This window comes from Poeciliopsis prolifica, unplaced genomic scaffold, assembly GCF_027474105.1.
Source record: "Poeciliopsis prolifica strain line A6 unplaced genomic scaffold, Auburn_PproV2 SCAFFOLD004, whole genome shotgun sequence".
Lineage (NCBI taxonomy): Eukaryota > Metazoa > Chordata > Actinopteri > Cyprinodontiformes > Poeciliidae > Poeciliopsis > Poeciliopsis prolifica.
This window is the reverse complement of record NW_026562379.1, coordinates 10,048,705-10,064,043: the sequence shown is the minus strand read 5'-3', so window position 1 is coordinate 10,064,043 and position 15,339 is coordinate 10,048,705. Positions and strand designations below refer to the sequence as shown.

General features: G+C 38.9%; 2 protein-coding genes across 2 annotated transcripts; both read right to left on the bottom strand.

Annotated features, from left to right (window-relative positions):
- Nucleotides 1-84: 84 nt before the first annotated feature.
- Nucleotides 85-10,662, bottom strand: bace1 (beta-secretase 1). The gene is made up of 9 exons (XM_055028344.1): nucleotides 9,756-10,662; nucleotides 6,360-6,448; nucleotides 6,046-6,262; nucleotides 4,431-4,568; nucleotides 4,215-4,349; nucleotides 4,024-4,125; nucleotides 3,720-3,869; nucleotides 1,920-2,091; nucleotides 85-1,460 (listed from the first exon to the last, which is right to left on the bottom strand). The coding sequence occupies exons 1-9, from the start codon at nucleotides 10,092-10,094 to the stop codon at nucleotides 1,222-1,224; spliced, it is 1,581 nt and encodes a 526-aa protein (XP_054884319.1). The 5' UTR covers nucleotides 10,095-10,662; the 3' UTR covers nucleotides 85-1,221.
- A 734-nt stretch (nucleotides 10,663-11,396) lies between these two features.
- On the bottom strand, nucleotides 11,397-15,102 carry LOC129358862 (T-box transcription factor TBX1-like). The gene is made up of 9 exons (XM_055028087.1): nucleotides 15,096-15,102; nucleotides 14,964-15,035; nucleotides 14,755-14,881; nucleotides 14,466-14,567; nucleotides 14,003-14,174; nucleotides 13,755-13,910; nucleotides 13,567-13,634; nucleotides 13,191-13,294; nucleotides 11,397-12,612 (listed from the first exon to the last, which is right to left on the bottom strand). Exons 1-9 carry the CDS (start codon nucleotides 15,100-15,102, stop codon nucleotides 12,446-12,448), a joined length of 975 nt encoding a protein of 324 aa, XP_054884062.1. The 3' UTR covers nucleotides 11,397-12,445.
- Nucleotides 15,103-15,339: the final 237 nt, after the last annotated feature.

Sequence of the window (15,339 nt, the reverse complement as noted above, 5' to 3'; positions counted from 1 at the left end):
ATTCAAATTAAAGGATAGATTCTTTTAACACTTTTTCAAAGCGATTATGTGACCAGGATGTAAAAAAGGAGACATTTTACAGGTACAATAAGTATTTTATTGGTTCAACAAAGCTGCCAGCACCTGACAGATAAATATCCAGTTCTGACTTAATCTATGTACAGCTTTTATGGAGACAACACAAACTGTCTCTTATAGACATATGTCCTGTTTCCCAGTAAATAATTTACTTGGGGCTGGTTTCCCTTTCAAAGCAGATATGGTCCCAGTCAAAAACATATTAGGCTGTGTGTGTATCTATGATAGAAGCCCTCTTCATTCGTTGTTAGCGTATAGTGTGTTTACATGTGCAAATCATCAAATAGGTGCAGCAGTAGTTTTGCGAGGATAAGCACTCGGTGATCTGTGTCTGTGCAAATAGACGATCTGGAATGCACAAATGTTATGTACAGTAGATACAGGCTTTAATCAGAAGAAGAAAAGAAATGACATCTGAAATTTAGTGCGATCTGTCTCTGATCATATGCTCCAAAAACAGATTACATACAGTAAATGCTTGACATTATATTTCGTTAAATAGCCTCTTTATGTGTACGTAATTAGCTTTTTCCAGAATTCTTCAGTTACATTATTCTGCTGTTTTTTTATGACTTCTTTATTTTTTTTTAAAACCTTTCCATAAACTCTTTGTATGCAGGACAGCTGTGCAAACAAATATGCAGGCTCCAACAATTAATGCCATCCACTCAAAAGCCACAAATAATACAGAAGCACACACGTGACCAATTGTTCATATATCCAAATCACGGCAATGCAAAGGCGGCTGCAACGGAATTTCTCATCTTCAATACACATCCAGGTTTTGCTTGTAAAGGGTCAGTTTGTTCTTTAATGAAATAACCCAATAAATGCACTGCAGAGGTAAGAAACTTATCTTCCCAGCTGATCCTTTTTACATGTTTGTTTTGCATTTTCCCACCAGTTCCTTAAATCATGCTGATCTGCATAGATACAGAAGCTTAAACAGACAAAGTGGACACTGACAGCAGCACCTTCTCTTGTCCGATTCAAGCTCAAGATGGCTCTTGTTATTCTCACTAACAACCCGATGGCAGCAAGGTTCTCTCTCTGTGTGTCTCTGTGATTCCTGAAGAATCTTTTCAAAGCTTTCTGTGAACAGCACCGTCAGTTTGAAAGGAGACTCCTCAGCCCCGCGTCCCTTCATTTTAGGAGAGATATGTCATCTGCAAAGTCCCCGTGCGGGTGGAGGCAGCGGGCAAATCGCCACTGGCACACCATGAGACACAGAGGCAGCATGAAAAGAGCGCAGATTCCTGCCATGATGTAGGCGATGGTCATCAGGGTGGACTCGTCCGTCTGCGGGATGTTGTAGCCGCAGTCTTCCAGGTCGACGCCGTGGAACGGGCCCTCCACTGACGCTGTGCGGAACTCGTCGTGTACTGAGAACGGACGAACATGAACATAAGGAATTCAAATCTTTCACCTCAATTTTGTTAGTTTTATGCTTTATAATTTGAACTGCAAAGCTTTTTCAAAAGCATCTAAAGCACTTGAACATTTTTATGTTGTTTTCATTTTTCAACTATAATCTTCAATGTGTTTCAACAGAATATCATGTGACAAACCAATTCGTTTATCTACAAAAGAATGCATGCTTTTTTCTAAATAAACATTAAAAATATCACACATTTCAGTCTAAATATGAAAAGCTGGAAGAAACATACCCAAAAACAAAAGTTTACCTCATTATTATGCACTACTTTGTGCTTGTATTTCATAGCATCCCAGTGAAAACACTGAGATCCGTTGCAGAGTAACAAATAATACATTCAAGAATCAGAATGAGGGACATGAGCACTTTGTTCATGTCCTTCATTGTGTCTGTGTCCTCTCCTCACCATGGCAGGTGCTCACGGCGAAGCCGATGCGTTTCTTCTCTCGGTCAAAAACGACATAGAAGCCCTCCATGATGACAGCTCCCATCACTGTCCCAGTGCTGGACTGAGACATGGCGAACTTATAGCAGTCCTCCTGAGTATAGGCAGCATCTTCCACCGGCCGCAGGTATTGCTGCACAGACAGAAACAATAAGCAAATAAAAAGAAGAAAACATTCAAAGGTGGCTTCAGATGAAGATATATGTGGTGAGTTTCCAAAAAGAACCCTGTAGACATCATCAATTGCATCAAAACCTTATATGGATTTAGCTAAGCTGTTTTTAAAAACAGGGTTGTTAAAAACTTAGTGAACCCCCTTTCTTCTAGTTTTGCTTTTCTGACCCATTTTTTTTTTTGTTTACACAAACAATGTAGTGTCAGACAACTACAGCCTGAGTTAATAAAAATATCTGTTTTCACACTATAATTTTATTTATTAAGAGGAAAAAATTCTTCCTGAAGCAACTTAATCTGATGATTTAATCTGAACATCAACTGCTCTCTTATTAAATCATGACTTCACTGAAATTAGCCAGGATTTCATTTTAGTTTAAAGAACTTAGTAATTTCTAAGTGATTACAAAATTCTTAGAAATTAGTTTCTAAGGATTTAGAAATCCTTAGAATTCTAAATCCTCGAAATTAATTTTTCTCAGTTTTTTAAGACTGATTAGTCATCCTTAAAATGACTAGAAATGACGCCTCTATGAGCTCAATAATAGAATTGTGGGATCGTAATGCCACATCATCTTTTCGCTCTCAGCTTACAGATTTTTATGTTTCCCATGAGATCAGAGCATTTATTTTTTTCCTGTCTTCCTTAGCTTAACATTCTATTTCTTTCAAGTGAATGAACACTTTGGGAACTTGCAGGCAGTTAAAAATAGTTAATCATATTTCCTGTCTAGTCAAACAAGTTGCCCTTCAATTTCAGACACAATTTAAAACATAAACCTAAAGATGTAATAGCATAACTGTCCACTAGAGGGAAATAACTTCTGCACATTACTGTGATTCTGTTCTTTAAACAATCAGTTGATGGGTTTATTTGTGTATCTCAGGTGTGGATTTTGCAATAGAAACGTGATGACTTTCACGCTGTAGCACAAAGGTCACAAACCACCCACAGATTTGACTTCTGAGGCCTCAACAAGCCACTTTGAAGAGTTTTAATAAATTTCAACTGCTTCTGATCGCACAAGAAGTGCTTTTGTACATCGATCTCTACTGCCAGATTGATAAGCCTTCAACTTAAAAGCTGCATCATTTGAACTTCTTCGTGTGGTTTTCTTGATCAGGGGGTATGAGTTTGATAACATTTCTCCACCGTGCCTGCTGCTTGCATGTGCTTGTTCTAAATGAAAATTAGCAATTTTTCTTTTTCAATTTTGATTTCCAATTTTGACGTCCAATGATTCACTTCCTGCTAAAGAGCTTGAAGAAAAATCCATAGAAAAGCCACCCTGGCCTATAGGCCACATGGTTCAAAGCGTGGGAAAAAAGTAGCGATTTATAGTCCGAAAAATACAATACATAAAAGAAAATCTTTCAGTGTTGAGAGTCTTAAGAGACACACAGCAATGTTTAATACAGGAGGTGTTAAATGTTTTTCTTGAATCTTAAAACCAGGAGCCAAACTTGGGCAGTTTCAAATCATTTACTCAGGATTGATCTTCATGTAACATTGATAGCAACACAAGGCCGGTCCGTTTCTGTTCGGCGTGAAATAAATTCACATCCAGAACCCGAGAGCGCTGTTACCTGGGGCAAGACGGAGATTCTGAAGGACTGGTTGCGGTTTTCACTCATCAGGTAGAGAGAGATCACTGGGAAGATGTGCCAGGGTGTAGTTCCAGCCTGCCAGCAAACCAGCTGCTCCCCGAGCCAGAACTGAGAGGGAAACTGCTCCGTCTGCACAAAGATGTTTATTTGTTGTCCAGTTAAAAAAAAAAAAAGGAATTTGAGCTATTTTGGTTCATTTAATTTTTATAAAGAAATTTCAGTTTAACTTTAATTTTAAAAAAATCAAGATTACAACCATATGTATCACATGCAAATGACTCACCGAAGAGGCGGCTTCAATAGCCTTCACTGCAGCCTGGAAGACTTTCCTTGGAAGTCGGAGGTTGGTGGTTCCACTGTCCACAATGCTCTTATCATAATTGTACTGCAGAGCATATATGTTGCATGTTTGTTACCTAACATTTTAGAAGAAAATTGATCATTTCAGATTATTTATCACTGATAAAACTGTACCTCTTTACAGTCCATGTTAAGATCCTGTCCGTTCACCTCAATTCGAACAATAATAACCTCGTAGTACCACTCCCTGCGGATGGGAGTGTACCAAAGTTCTCCAACGTACAGTGATGAGTCCACTCCACCAATGATCTAAAAAACACAGAAAAAACTAAATTAATTCAGCGCTTAGCAAACACAAACCATCACATTTTGCATTTGTATGTAAGTCACCATGCTGCCACCAACTGTGGAGCTGCCCAGCGACTGGTTCTGGGAGAAGCCTGCGCCGCACAGCTGGAGGGAGAAGAGGTTGGGGACAGAGGTCTGACGAACCAAGGAGTCGAAGAAAGGCTCCAGCGTCTCATCCGGCTGGAAGACAGTGAGAGAAGTGCTGTTTTTGGAAAAGCTGATTGACGGACAAAAACATCAGCTCCTTTTAGCTCTTCATTTAGCTCTTCATTTAGCTCCTCTTGACTCTCAAACTGAAAAGTTATCAGACCAGCTTCCCAGTTTGTGTCATCATTAAATAAAACTGAAAATGTCCTTTTTCTTTCTTAATGGACTTATTTGGTCTTTCATTTAGTGATTCATCAACAACAGTACATAATCTTTGATCAAATACAGCCTGATACTATCATACTTCCACCATCATGTTTCAAACTTGTATTTTGACAGCTGAAAAATACAATAAGTTTTGTATTGGACTTCTCCAATACAAAACCCTCAGATTATAATCACAAAATGCAGATATGTATCTGCACATTTGTGCATTCATGTTTTTTCACAAGTTTAAAAATATTTAAGTTGTGAGAATATTCATCAATTCTCACAACTTCTCGGCTGGGCACCAAGTCGGTGCCCAGCTCCCCCTCCCAGTATTTACAGTATGACCCTTTTTTAAGTTGCAGACTCCTTAATTAATCTCTCTCTGTCTTTGCTCACAAGAACTGCAGTTCATTATGGGCCAATTCCCAAAGAAGCTGCTCTCATTTACATATTTTCTGCTTCAGTCATCAGAAAACTAAATGGGTCTGAACATCTGAATTAATAGCGACTCATTAGGACAACATTTATAGCGGTGGCCAAATTTTAAGAATTGCAAGGTTGAAGTTCCTCTTTAATGAAGTCTATTAGTATATTAGCTGACAAAAAGAGTAAATTAAAGACAAAATCTATGCTGTCATTTCTGCTACACTTACAAATACTTACAAAAAGGTTAGGAACAGGATGCATTAAATTATAGGTTCACTCCTCTGCAAACCCACCTGGAAGCTCTTATTAGATTAGTATTGATGTTGTGCTTTTAGTTTCTAGTGTTATATTTAAAGCAAATAAGAGGCTATTGAAGATAAATTAAAAGTGAGAAGAGATGAACATTCCCCATTCTCAGGTCTGAATGTGTGTAAGAAATGCTTGAGATGGGCCCATGTTGACAAGCACTCATACAGCAGTCATCACACTCTTACCTTTGAGGGAAAACAGTTCATCTTTTTGATATAAAAACTGCAGTTGATACCAGCAGAGAACAAATGGATTTACACTATAAATGAAACTGGGAGCACCAGAGATAATACTTACCTTCAGTTAGGCTGGTGGTGATGTTATTCTAAAAATGTCAGTGTTAGTGATTTGACATGACTCTTCAACTGTTGCCTAAAAGCCAATTTTGACTTGACAGTTCAGCTAAAAATAGACAATTAGAAATGTGCATGCCTTCTTATATTCCTTAGATTAAATGCCAGTCTTTGTGAAGTAATCTCTAAGGGCTAATTTTATTTTATTACCACAATAGTGCAACGGTCAAGAAATTAACTGCAGGTTTGTTTCAATTAATGTAAAAACTCACTCGGGCTATATCGGCATAGGCCAGCCCCAGGATTCCTTCCCAGTTTGAGCCGTTGATGAAGAAGCGGTCTGACTGGGTTATTGCAGCGACGTTGGCGCGCAGTGTGGCATTGGGGCCGTGTGGCACAGAGACCAAGTCGGTGCCCAGCTCCCCCTCCCAGCGGCCTTGAGTATAGGGAACGTACACACTCCTGCCCAGGTCTCGGTATGAACTAGAGCTGTACACAAACACAAGGGAATACAGTCAATTATTTCTATAAACAATGGTTTACTTGTTCACAGAGTCTTACAAAAATATTCAAAGTGACAACTCACAGTGAACGATGGTAGTATCTGCGCAGGAAGGGGTGAGCAGCTGCCCCAACAGCAAAGTTGCTGCTTCCTGTGTCCACCAGGATATTCAACTAAAGAAAACAGAGAAATCATGTTACTGTGCAATGGGCAGGGATTCTTTGTTGTAAAGCCAAGCAGTTCTTTCTCTCTGGCCCAGATGTCCTTGTCTGTCCCATCTCCGTCTCCCCCTCAAGCCCTCCCTGCCTCTCAAGTTGCGTATTCTACTCCCCCTCTTCTCTGCCATTTCCTCCTCTTCTGTCTGCATCTCTAAGAGAGTATCATATTTTGCACCATCAGTCAAAACAGTCAGCGAATGTGTGAATGGAGCGAACAGACAGATGCTTGCCAAAGCAGAAAATATACAACACGGCATTGCTTTATTCATGCCTGGATGTTTCACAGGTCGCTCTCAGGAATTGTGTCGGTGACAGATTGAAAGAAAAGAGCAGGATGTCGATAGTGAGGAGAGGCACAGTAGCACAGAAACACCCAGAGAGCCAGCCGCAGAGCTAAAGCAAGCTGCTCAATAATGGATTGGCTCTTAAAATACCCAGAGAAGTGCTATTGTCTCAAGGGCCAACCCTGACAGCCTAGAATAAATCCTGACGCTGTCTACCTTCTTCTCTTTCTCACACACACATGCACATACACAATCTCTAATACACACGCTGCACCATCCACAACCATAATCCGCATAGAACTGTCTCCTCAAACGTTACCAGAGTTTGTCCTAATTCTGAACCTTGTGTTTTTAATCTCTTGGACAGAAATGTGCTGACTGTCCAGAGTACAGCTGTCTCTTTCGCCACAACATTCAGAGCTCAGCAAGACACCAACACTGAAGGCTTCATCCTGAGACCTTTCCCTGCACTCTCCCCCAATGCCTGTCTTCCTGAACCTTTTGTTCCAGCCATTATATTTGCCAACCCCCCGCCCCCAACTCCTCATTATGAGGATCTTTCATCTTGCTCTTACAACAACATCTTATTCTTAGAATTAATTTCATGCATATTGTATGAGCATTACTTTATTATTGTCCCCTTCAGGAGATTTTCCTTGTTTTTTTCATCTGTTGGTTGAGTCTTGATTTGGGCTGCGTCAATCAATTCACCATGAAGTGGCTGATTTGGAGTTTGGAGAATGTCTTCTGCCTTTTCAACAAAAAATATAATCAAAGACTGCACTTCCTCCACAAATTAATTAAATTTAGAGTGTGTAAAAAGTTGAAGACCATTTTTATATAATTGAATCTGTCTTTAATTTTTTTCACCTGAATTTTATTAGAAAAACATGATCAGACAAATTTAAAAAGTGGACAGGGAAATTACGAGTTACATTAACTGAAGCTTTAGTAAGTCCGTTTGTGGAGGTGCACAAAGAAATCAGCTGCTAACGAAAATCTAGATTGACTGGCTGGTCTGAAGCTAAAAAATAATACTCAAAGTTGGCTATTTTCAATTGTGTCAAGAAAAGAAGCCAAAGGCAGTATAGAGTTGTAGAAACTGTATCAAAGGAAATTGCATTTTCTTGGACATCTTATAGCAATTCTACAGCTCAAAGTAAGAGAGAGCAAGATTTTTCGCATACAATAAAAAGGAAGAATATTTTACAGCCTAAGTGCTCACTTCTATTCTTTTGAGCCTTTAAAGTCTGGGAACAAACTTTAATCAGAATAATTACTAATACAGCATGAGGTGGTAAAGATAGGTTTAGATTTCAGTCCTGTAATCATGTTGTCTTTGTTTTCAAGTAGTAAAACTTTGCTTTCTTTACACACACATACACAGTGCAACGTCCTCTTGATTTCTAAAGAGAATAATTGATGGAAAGTTAAAAGTTTATAAAGATTTAGATGAAAAAAATGTCTTGAAAATTGGGATTTCTACCCCACAGATCTGTCTTCTAACTTTTCTGAAAGCATTGAGTCTTTCAAAGTGTCACCTACACTGAGGATTCTAAAGTCTTCTGTCTCGCTCATCCTCTCTCGTGACTTCCCAGTCTGACTCCCCACATCAATCGTCTGTCACATTTTTTTCTTCCTCCACCCATCATCCACTTCCTTTTTCCTTCTTTCATCTCTACCGCTCTTCACCTCGATCTTCTCGCTCATTTTATTTTCTCCCTTCCTCAGCTTTCATTCATTCATTCATTTTATCCTCCCTAAGGAGACTCATCTTTGTCTGATTCTCCTTTCCTTTGCCGTCACCCTCTGTGTGCCAGCCTGTGCACTGCAGCTGCGCCCAGCTGGCAGTCCTTGCTTTGCAGAATTAATGGTCCCATTATCTGTCTGTCTCTTTTCAGATACTTTCACACACAGGCCACCTGCCATGGCAGGGCCAACCCACAGACATGGACAATCAGAAGGTACATTTGAAGGACTTTTAAAATGCTGCGATGAAATTAGAATAATCAACTTCAAAGCTTGTTGCTCAGTGATGTAAGTATGCAGTAATTCCCCTTTATGATCTTTAATTGCAACAAGCTATTAGGGAGAGTTTAGTTTTACATTTATTTAAGGGCTGAAGAGATTATTTGGATTAATGTTGTTGAATTGATTGTTGAAATAATTGCTAATTGTCATTAACTAGAGCACAGGGACACAAAAATGCCATTTGCTGAAAGAACAATTTGCTCAGAGGAGGAGTTAAACTAAAACTGTACAAAAAGAATATGTACATTTTACATTTTAAAAATGTCCAAGCCAGAACTACTGACGGGACCTGGATTCTTTAAGAACATATCCTATTAAGTACCTTTTTCAATTAATCAAAAAGATTTGCCCTACAAAGGGCAGAGCTTTTCACATTGAAGTTATAATATTTTTTAGATGAAGATTCTTTGCACTTGAGGCAGGTGATTGTTTTATGGATTTGAAAAGAAATTGAATGGATTTGTTTTGTCTTCTTTGCTTAAGCGGTCAGATAAAAAATCTGTAGAATGTGCCATTTTTTTATCGATTAATCATTAGAATAATCAAAAGAATATTTGATCAATAATTAGCTGCAGCTCTAATTTATTTTAAATCTTTTTGTGTAGCTAAAACATAATTCACATTAATACAACATCTTATGTTGTTATTATAAGCATCATTGTGACATATAAAAACAATTTTATTAAATATGATTAATGAAAGAAACATTCCTGGAATTATATAATAAAATATTATGCAAAACTGTTCACAGTGATCAGGCCATACACTAAAAGTCACAAGGAATAAAGTAAATGCTTTTTGTTTGTTTTGTTGCTGCTGTTTTTTTTTTTGTTTTTTGTTTTTTTTACAAACCATATAGGTATTTGCATCGTTGTACACCTGTATGACATTTAATGACATGTGTGATATGACAATAAGTGGTCATGTAGCAGACTTTTTTTTTTCACCTTCTGCGGAGGAGAGCCCACAGCCATCTCCACGTAGTATCCCTGACCGGATTTCCCACGCAGGTTGTCGATCATGTCCACAAAGCTGACACCGCCCTCTGCCGCTCCTCTCCGCCTGCGCACAGGGGATTCGCTCGCGGCGCCGCGTCCCCGTTTCGACTCGGCGGCAGGTGGCAGCGGCGGTGGTTGCTCGGCGCGAGCGCCTTGCCGCAGTGGCACGCGGATGGCTCGAGGCAGGCCCGAGGAGTCAGGTGCGCGTTGCCCGCTGCTGTGCAGACACAGAGTCGTCCATATGAACAGTGCCGTCAAGCGGCGCGGCTGCAGCCTTGACCCCTTCATGTTTAACCACGGCTCAGTTTTATTTCTGATGTTTGGCGTTGACTTTGCGGCGCAGCTTTCAGCTTGACATCCAGCGCGAAGCAGCACGGGAGAATGGGTCAAGAGGGGATGATGCTAAAACGACGGCTAAAACCATTATGGCAGTTGACCCACAACGCTAAAAGGCACGAGGTTCAATGTTATTTAACTGATTTTAGTGTTAAATGAAATCAGTCATTCTAATAGACTACACACTAACCCTATGGTAGACATCAAATCGTCCTCTCAATTAAAGCTCCGGCTTGCTCCGTGTCAATTTGAGGCGACGCATAAATCACCAGCTCCTGCTCCGTGTGACGACAAGCCGCAGGCCTGGGTCTCTTTACCCCAACATCTTCGTACTAAACCACCGAAAGCATTGCCAGAAGGCAGACTGACCGGTAGGCTACCGTAATCCGCATCCTCCCTATTTTCCGTCCAGTTCATGCTGTTCTCCGCCTTCCAGTCTTTCACCTCCTCCTCCTCCTCCTCCATCGACTCCGTCGCATCCTTCAGATCTGCGAAGGGGCAGGCAGCATTGATGCCAAGTTAAACTGCAAATCCAAACTGTTTCCTGGAGGACTTTTCAAAATAAACTCCTCGCTGTTCTCTCATAGAGTACCAGTAGTAGCTATATAAAAAATTTATTAAGATGACAACTTTCATGTTCAAGGCTTTTGCTCTGGATGTCCGGCTTCAAAGGATGCCACTATGCACAATTTATATGCCTGAGTGTTTTACCTGATGTGGCATGCACCGAGCAACACTGTTTAAGAAAATATTGGCTTATGACATTGGTATGATACTGTCTATGTTTTTATAGACCCTGGCTTGCATTTGATCATTTCCAATTCCAAATTGTAGCTACTTAGACTGGTCATATATTTAATCTATGTAATTCTAAACTAAACTAAAATTATTTCTAATAAAAAATTAGAATTTTTTTTTTATTAAATTGATCCTGTAGATAAAACTCAAACATTTCAGTCCTGCCTAGATAGTAGAGGACCATCTCGGCTGAGAAACTTGCAGGGCTGGGCAAACCTGTACTGAGATGTGTGATCAGGAATATCTTTATGTGAAACTAAATCAATTATCATATAATTTCTTCCTTTTTTTGGCTCTTTTCCAATAAGTTCCATATTGGTTTGGTTGTGACAGGGAATAAGTATGAAACAGATTAAGTGGTACAAGCAATAATTGTGTCAGTTTGTTTGCTAAATGTGTTTATTTTTCAGAGTTGTAAGGTATAATACACACAACATTAGATATTTATTGCACAAATATGGATGACAGAGGATTAATAGCTGTGGTGAGGAATGATAATCAAATTCCCCCAAATTAAATTATGTCTATTGGCCCATACAATAGACAATGAATAGACCCCCAAAATATGGCAAACAGGAGGAAAGAAAATATTAAGCTATTATTGACTGCTGATACAATACCCAATAAAACATATTGGCAATAATTCCACTTTTCCATTAACAAATGAAACATCTAAATTGCTACACCGTAACATTGTAAAAGAAAATTGCTAAACATTTGTTGTATTTTATTTTGAAAGCAAAATCGTTTTTCAGTTCTCCCCTCCCTTCCAAGAAACGTATCATGGATAATGAAGTTTTTAGCCTGACTTCCATTCATCCTCTCTATAGTTTTAAAGGAATACATGTTTCATATTTAATATTATTATGACATGCTTGTAAGCAAAATCAGGACGTATACCCATGCATTAATTGTTTTTATTGGTGTTAAAATGCTGTATTACACACACATATTAATACTGATGTCTGTCTTCTCTCACAGTGACAATGAGCTTACTTTAAGTGAATTTGGTGTCAAATTAAATATAGTAGTCCAGAACATTTATATGTTGTTATTTTGATAATAACAACAAATAAATTCCACACCAATAATAAATTAGATGTGAAAAGGCATTTGGAATAATTTATCATTTATTCCTGTTTTCAGCAAAAAAAATAAATAAATAAAAATTGTAAATTAAGAGGTGGGTGTGTATACTCTTGAGAAGCACTGTATTAGCTGATTTTATTGTCTGTTATGTTATTGTCATAATGACATAAACCTCTGTTCTGTGGCTCCTGAGTACTTTCAGTGACATCATCAATAATTTATGTCACAATGCCACCCCTGACAACTTGTTTTCTTAGGGTTTAATAAGTAATTTAAAGGGTCTGTAATGGAGCCCAGTAAATAGAACTACCGCAAGTAAACTATATACATAAATATAAGAAGGAAAGAAGCCAGATGTTAAGGGGCTAATTGGAACAATTGGTTTTTGTTTGCTTGCTTTGCAACAGCTTGACTTTCTAGTGAGATGATACAGTGCAATCCCAGTATACAGGGATATGGAGGAAATGTGCAGATGTTGTTAAACTGTTATCATCTTTGCTCTCCATGGTGACTTCCACAGAATCCTCCTTTTGGTAAGGCAGCTCACACTCCTGCAACAGCGCAGAGGATGAACTTGTCTGTCCTATAAAGGAAGAGAAAAATGCTTAAATAGGTTCTGTTTAGCCCTGTTTTGTTGTTAATTAACAAGACATAAATGTCTTGAGCAAACAGACATTTACTAACATGGCTTTATAACTTGCAATGCAGAATATAAATATCCTTTATTGTCCCACAGCTGGGAAATTTCTGTGCAACAGCAGCACAGAAATTGCCACAGGCAATCACAGCTAGTAGATTCACACAAAGATAGAAATATCCAATTTATAAAAACAAATAACAAAGAAAAAATACTGTAATGTAAGAACAAAATTTCAACTAAAAATTGAAATTTTGTGAAACTATAAAAAAAATACTCTGGTCCAAAAGGAATGTGCAACTGAGAAGGTAAATTTAAAACTGTACGAAATGTGTATATTCATTTGAGAACTAAAAAGACAGACTGTAAACTGCAACAGCAAAGATGTTAATCAAAGTTGTGCAAACACAATAAGACTAGTAAATTATAACTAAGAGTCTTAGTACTGCTAAATGAATCATATGACTTTAAGTAATTAAACTCTGAACTCTGAAAGGTAATACAGTGGGTTGTAAAATACTCACCGGCTGAAGGCTTTGAACGACACTGATCTTTAGGTTTAGGGACGAGAGGCTCTTCACCGCCATCTGGTGGACAGGATACTGCAAGAGAGCTTGCGGTACCTTCCCTGCACGCAAAAGTAAGAACACAGGTGTTACATGCAATTATGCAGTCCTTTCTGGAAAGCTGTATACCTGCCTTTACACGCATTTATGATCAATCTACTGTATCCGAAGCAATCCCCTCCCTGACATGGGAGACTGCACGAGTGAAAGACAGTACAAAGGTGAAAGATTAACTGTGATCAGGCCTGCAGTCTTATCATTTAGCAGCTGATAATGTTAGGATTCTGCTGTTTGTCAAGGACAAAAGCTGAATTTAAGGTGGACTGACACTCACCATGCTTGTGGGTCTGTGGTCCTGAAGCCTTTAGCAAATGGGTTGCTTGCAATTTTCAACTGAGTTATCTAAAAGCATAGAAAATTTCAAATATTGAGCATTTTCTTTTCTCTCAAATCATTTACTTCTTATATATGGGAAAGGTTGGGCCCATTCAGTGTTTAGGCTACTGAAGGTCCAGTTCTTACCCTGTGGTTCTGATAGGCGGTGACGGCCATGAACCGTGTCTCAGGGAAGGAGAAAGAGCAAAAGTTCTTGTAGGCGTTTAAATGACTGTTGGGTTCTGGGTCCACATACACTACATGGAACCGTGGCTGGTAACGGTGCATGGAGTTCAGAATCATCTTACAAACAGAAAGCAGAAAAAAACAGTCAGTTTAAATAAACATTTCAGGGACTATTTCATTAAAGTAAAAAGCAAGAACATCCAACTGACATGTCCATTGTCATCCAGCAGGTTGTTGGTGAGCTTGAGAGTGTCAAACGATACTGTCTGCTTCATCCACTGGGCTCCAGGGGCCGGTGAGTCTGGGTGGAAATGCATTCTGCTCGGAGCTGCAACATCTGCTCGCCCTGCTACCAACCATGAGGAGTTGTGGAATGCATATCTGAAACAAACATATTATTATTTTCTTTATTATTATTATTATTATTGAAATTCATTTAAGGATGCAGATGATCAACATGTTAAGTCAGTTTTTCTGTAGTGAAATCTAGGCATAGTTAATTTATATAGCACCTTACACAGATAGAGTATAAACATTAAAACATAATTAAAAAGAATAGATTGTCTTGAGCTTCTTTTTTAATTGATCAAAACTCTCAAGACAGTGTAAAAGTAAAGGAAGCTCAATCTGCAATGGTCTTCATATTTATGAATTAAATCAATATTGCTTAACCTGTATCTCTTGTCATCAACAGGGATGAAGTCCATGAGCAGAACATACTCGGCTGAAGGATCCATTCCAGAGATTCTCACCTGAAATGTTGGAAACATCCTCCTGCCATTTTATGAATGTAAAAAAAAAAAAACAAATAGATCAAGAAACATATTAGGCAATACAAAAAAACTACAGCAAAAAGAGCTAGTGGATGAACATAGTAGCGTGTTTTGTAGATAGACAGTTTCAACTATTGGGACAGTAACTACAGAACACACTATAAAACATTGTATGAAGCATTTCTCACCGTCCAGATTTTGTAACTATCATTTCTGTGCCCAGCTGGTCAAACTGCCGCCACAGTGCCTGCATCTCAAGTTGAACTCTGACCCCACAGACTTGGGGGACCTTGGTGATGAAGAGTACCCCTCCATCTGTGCAGCCAGGCAAGGAAAGTTCACAGCTGTGGGACAGACCTAAGTGGAAAAGAAGGCAAACATCCATGTACATTGTTACATTTTTCCACATTCTCAAAGCAGCTCAAGGTCAGCTCCCCCTTCACCAGTTTGTCCCTGGTGAAGGGGGGAGCTGAGTGTAAAATAAGGAGCTCACATCATGTCATCAATATAATACGTAGAAAACACTCACCGTCCATCCTTTCGTTGTCTACAAGTGTCTACTAATGTATCTGTTCAGTCCTATTATTTTTTGCCAATCTGGCTGCTAGCTGCTCCCCAGTAGTGAGTTAAACCCACAAGTTTAGAGTGTAACATAAAAGCAGCAGCCTGTACAAAGTTTTCTCCCTCCGGTTTCCGTAGATGTGTACAATCAGGTTTTCTGAGGGGTCGTTTGTGGCTGGAAGAACAACATGGTTTTATAGAGCACAGAACTC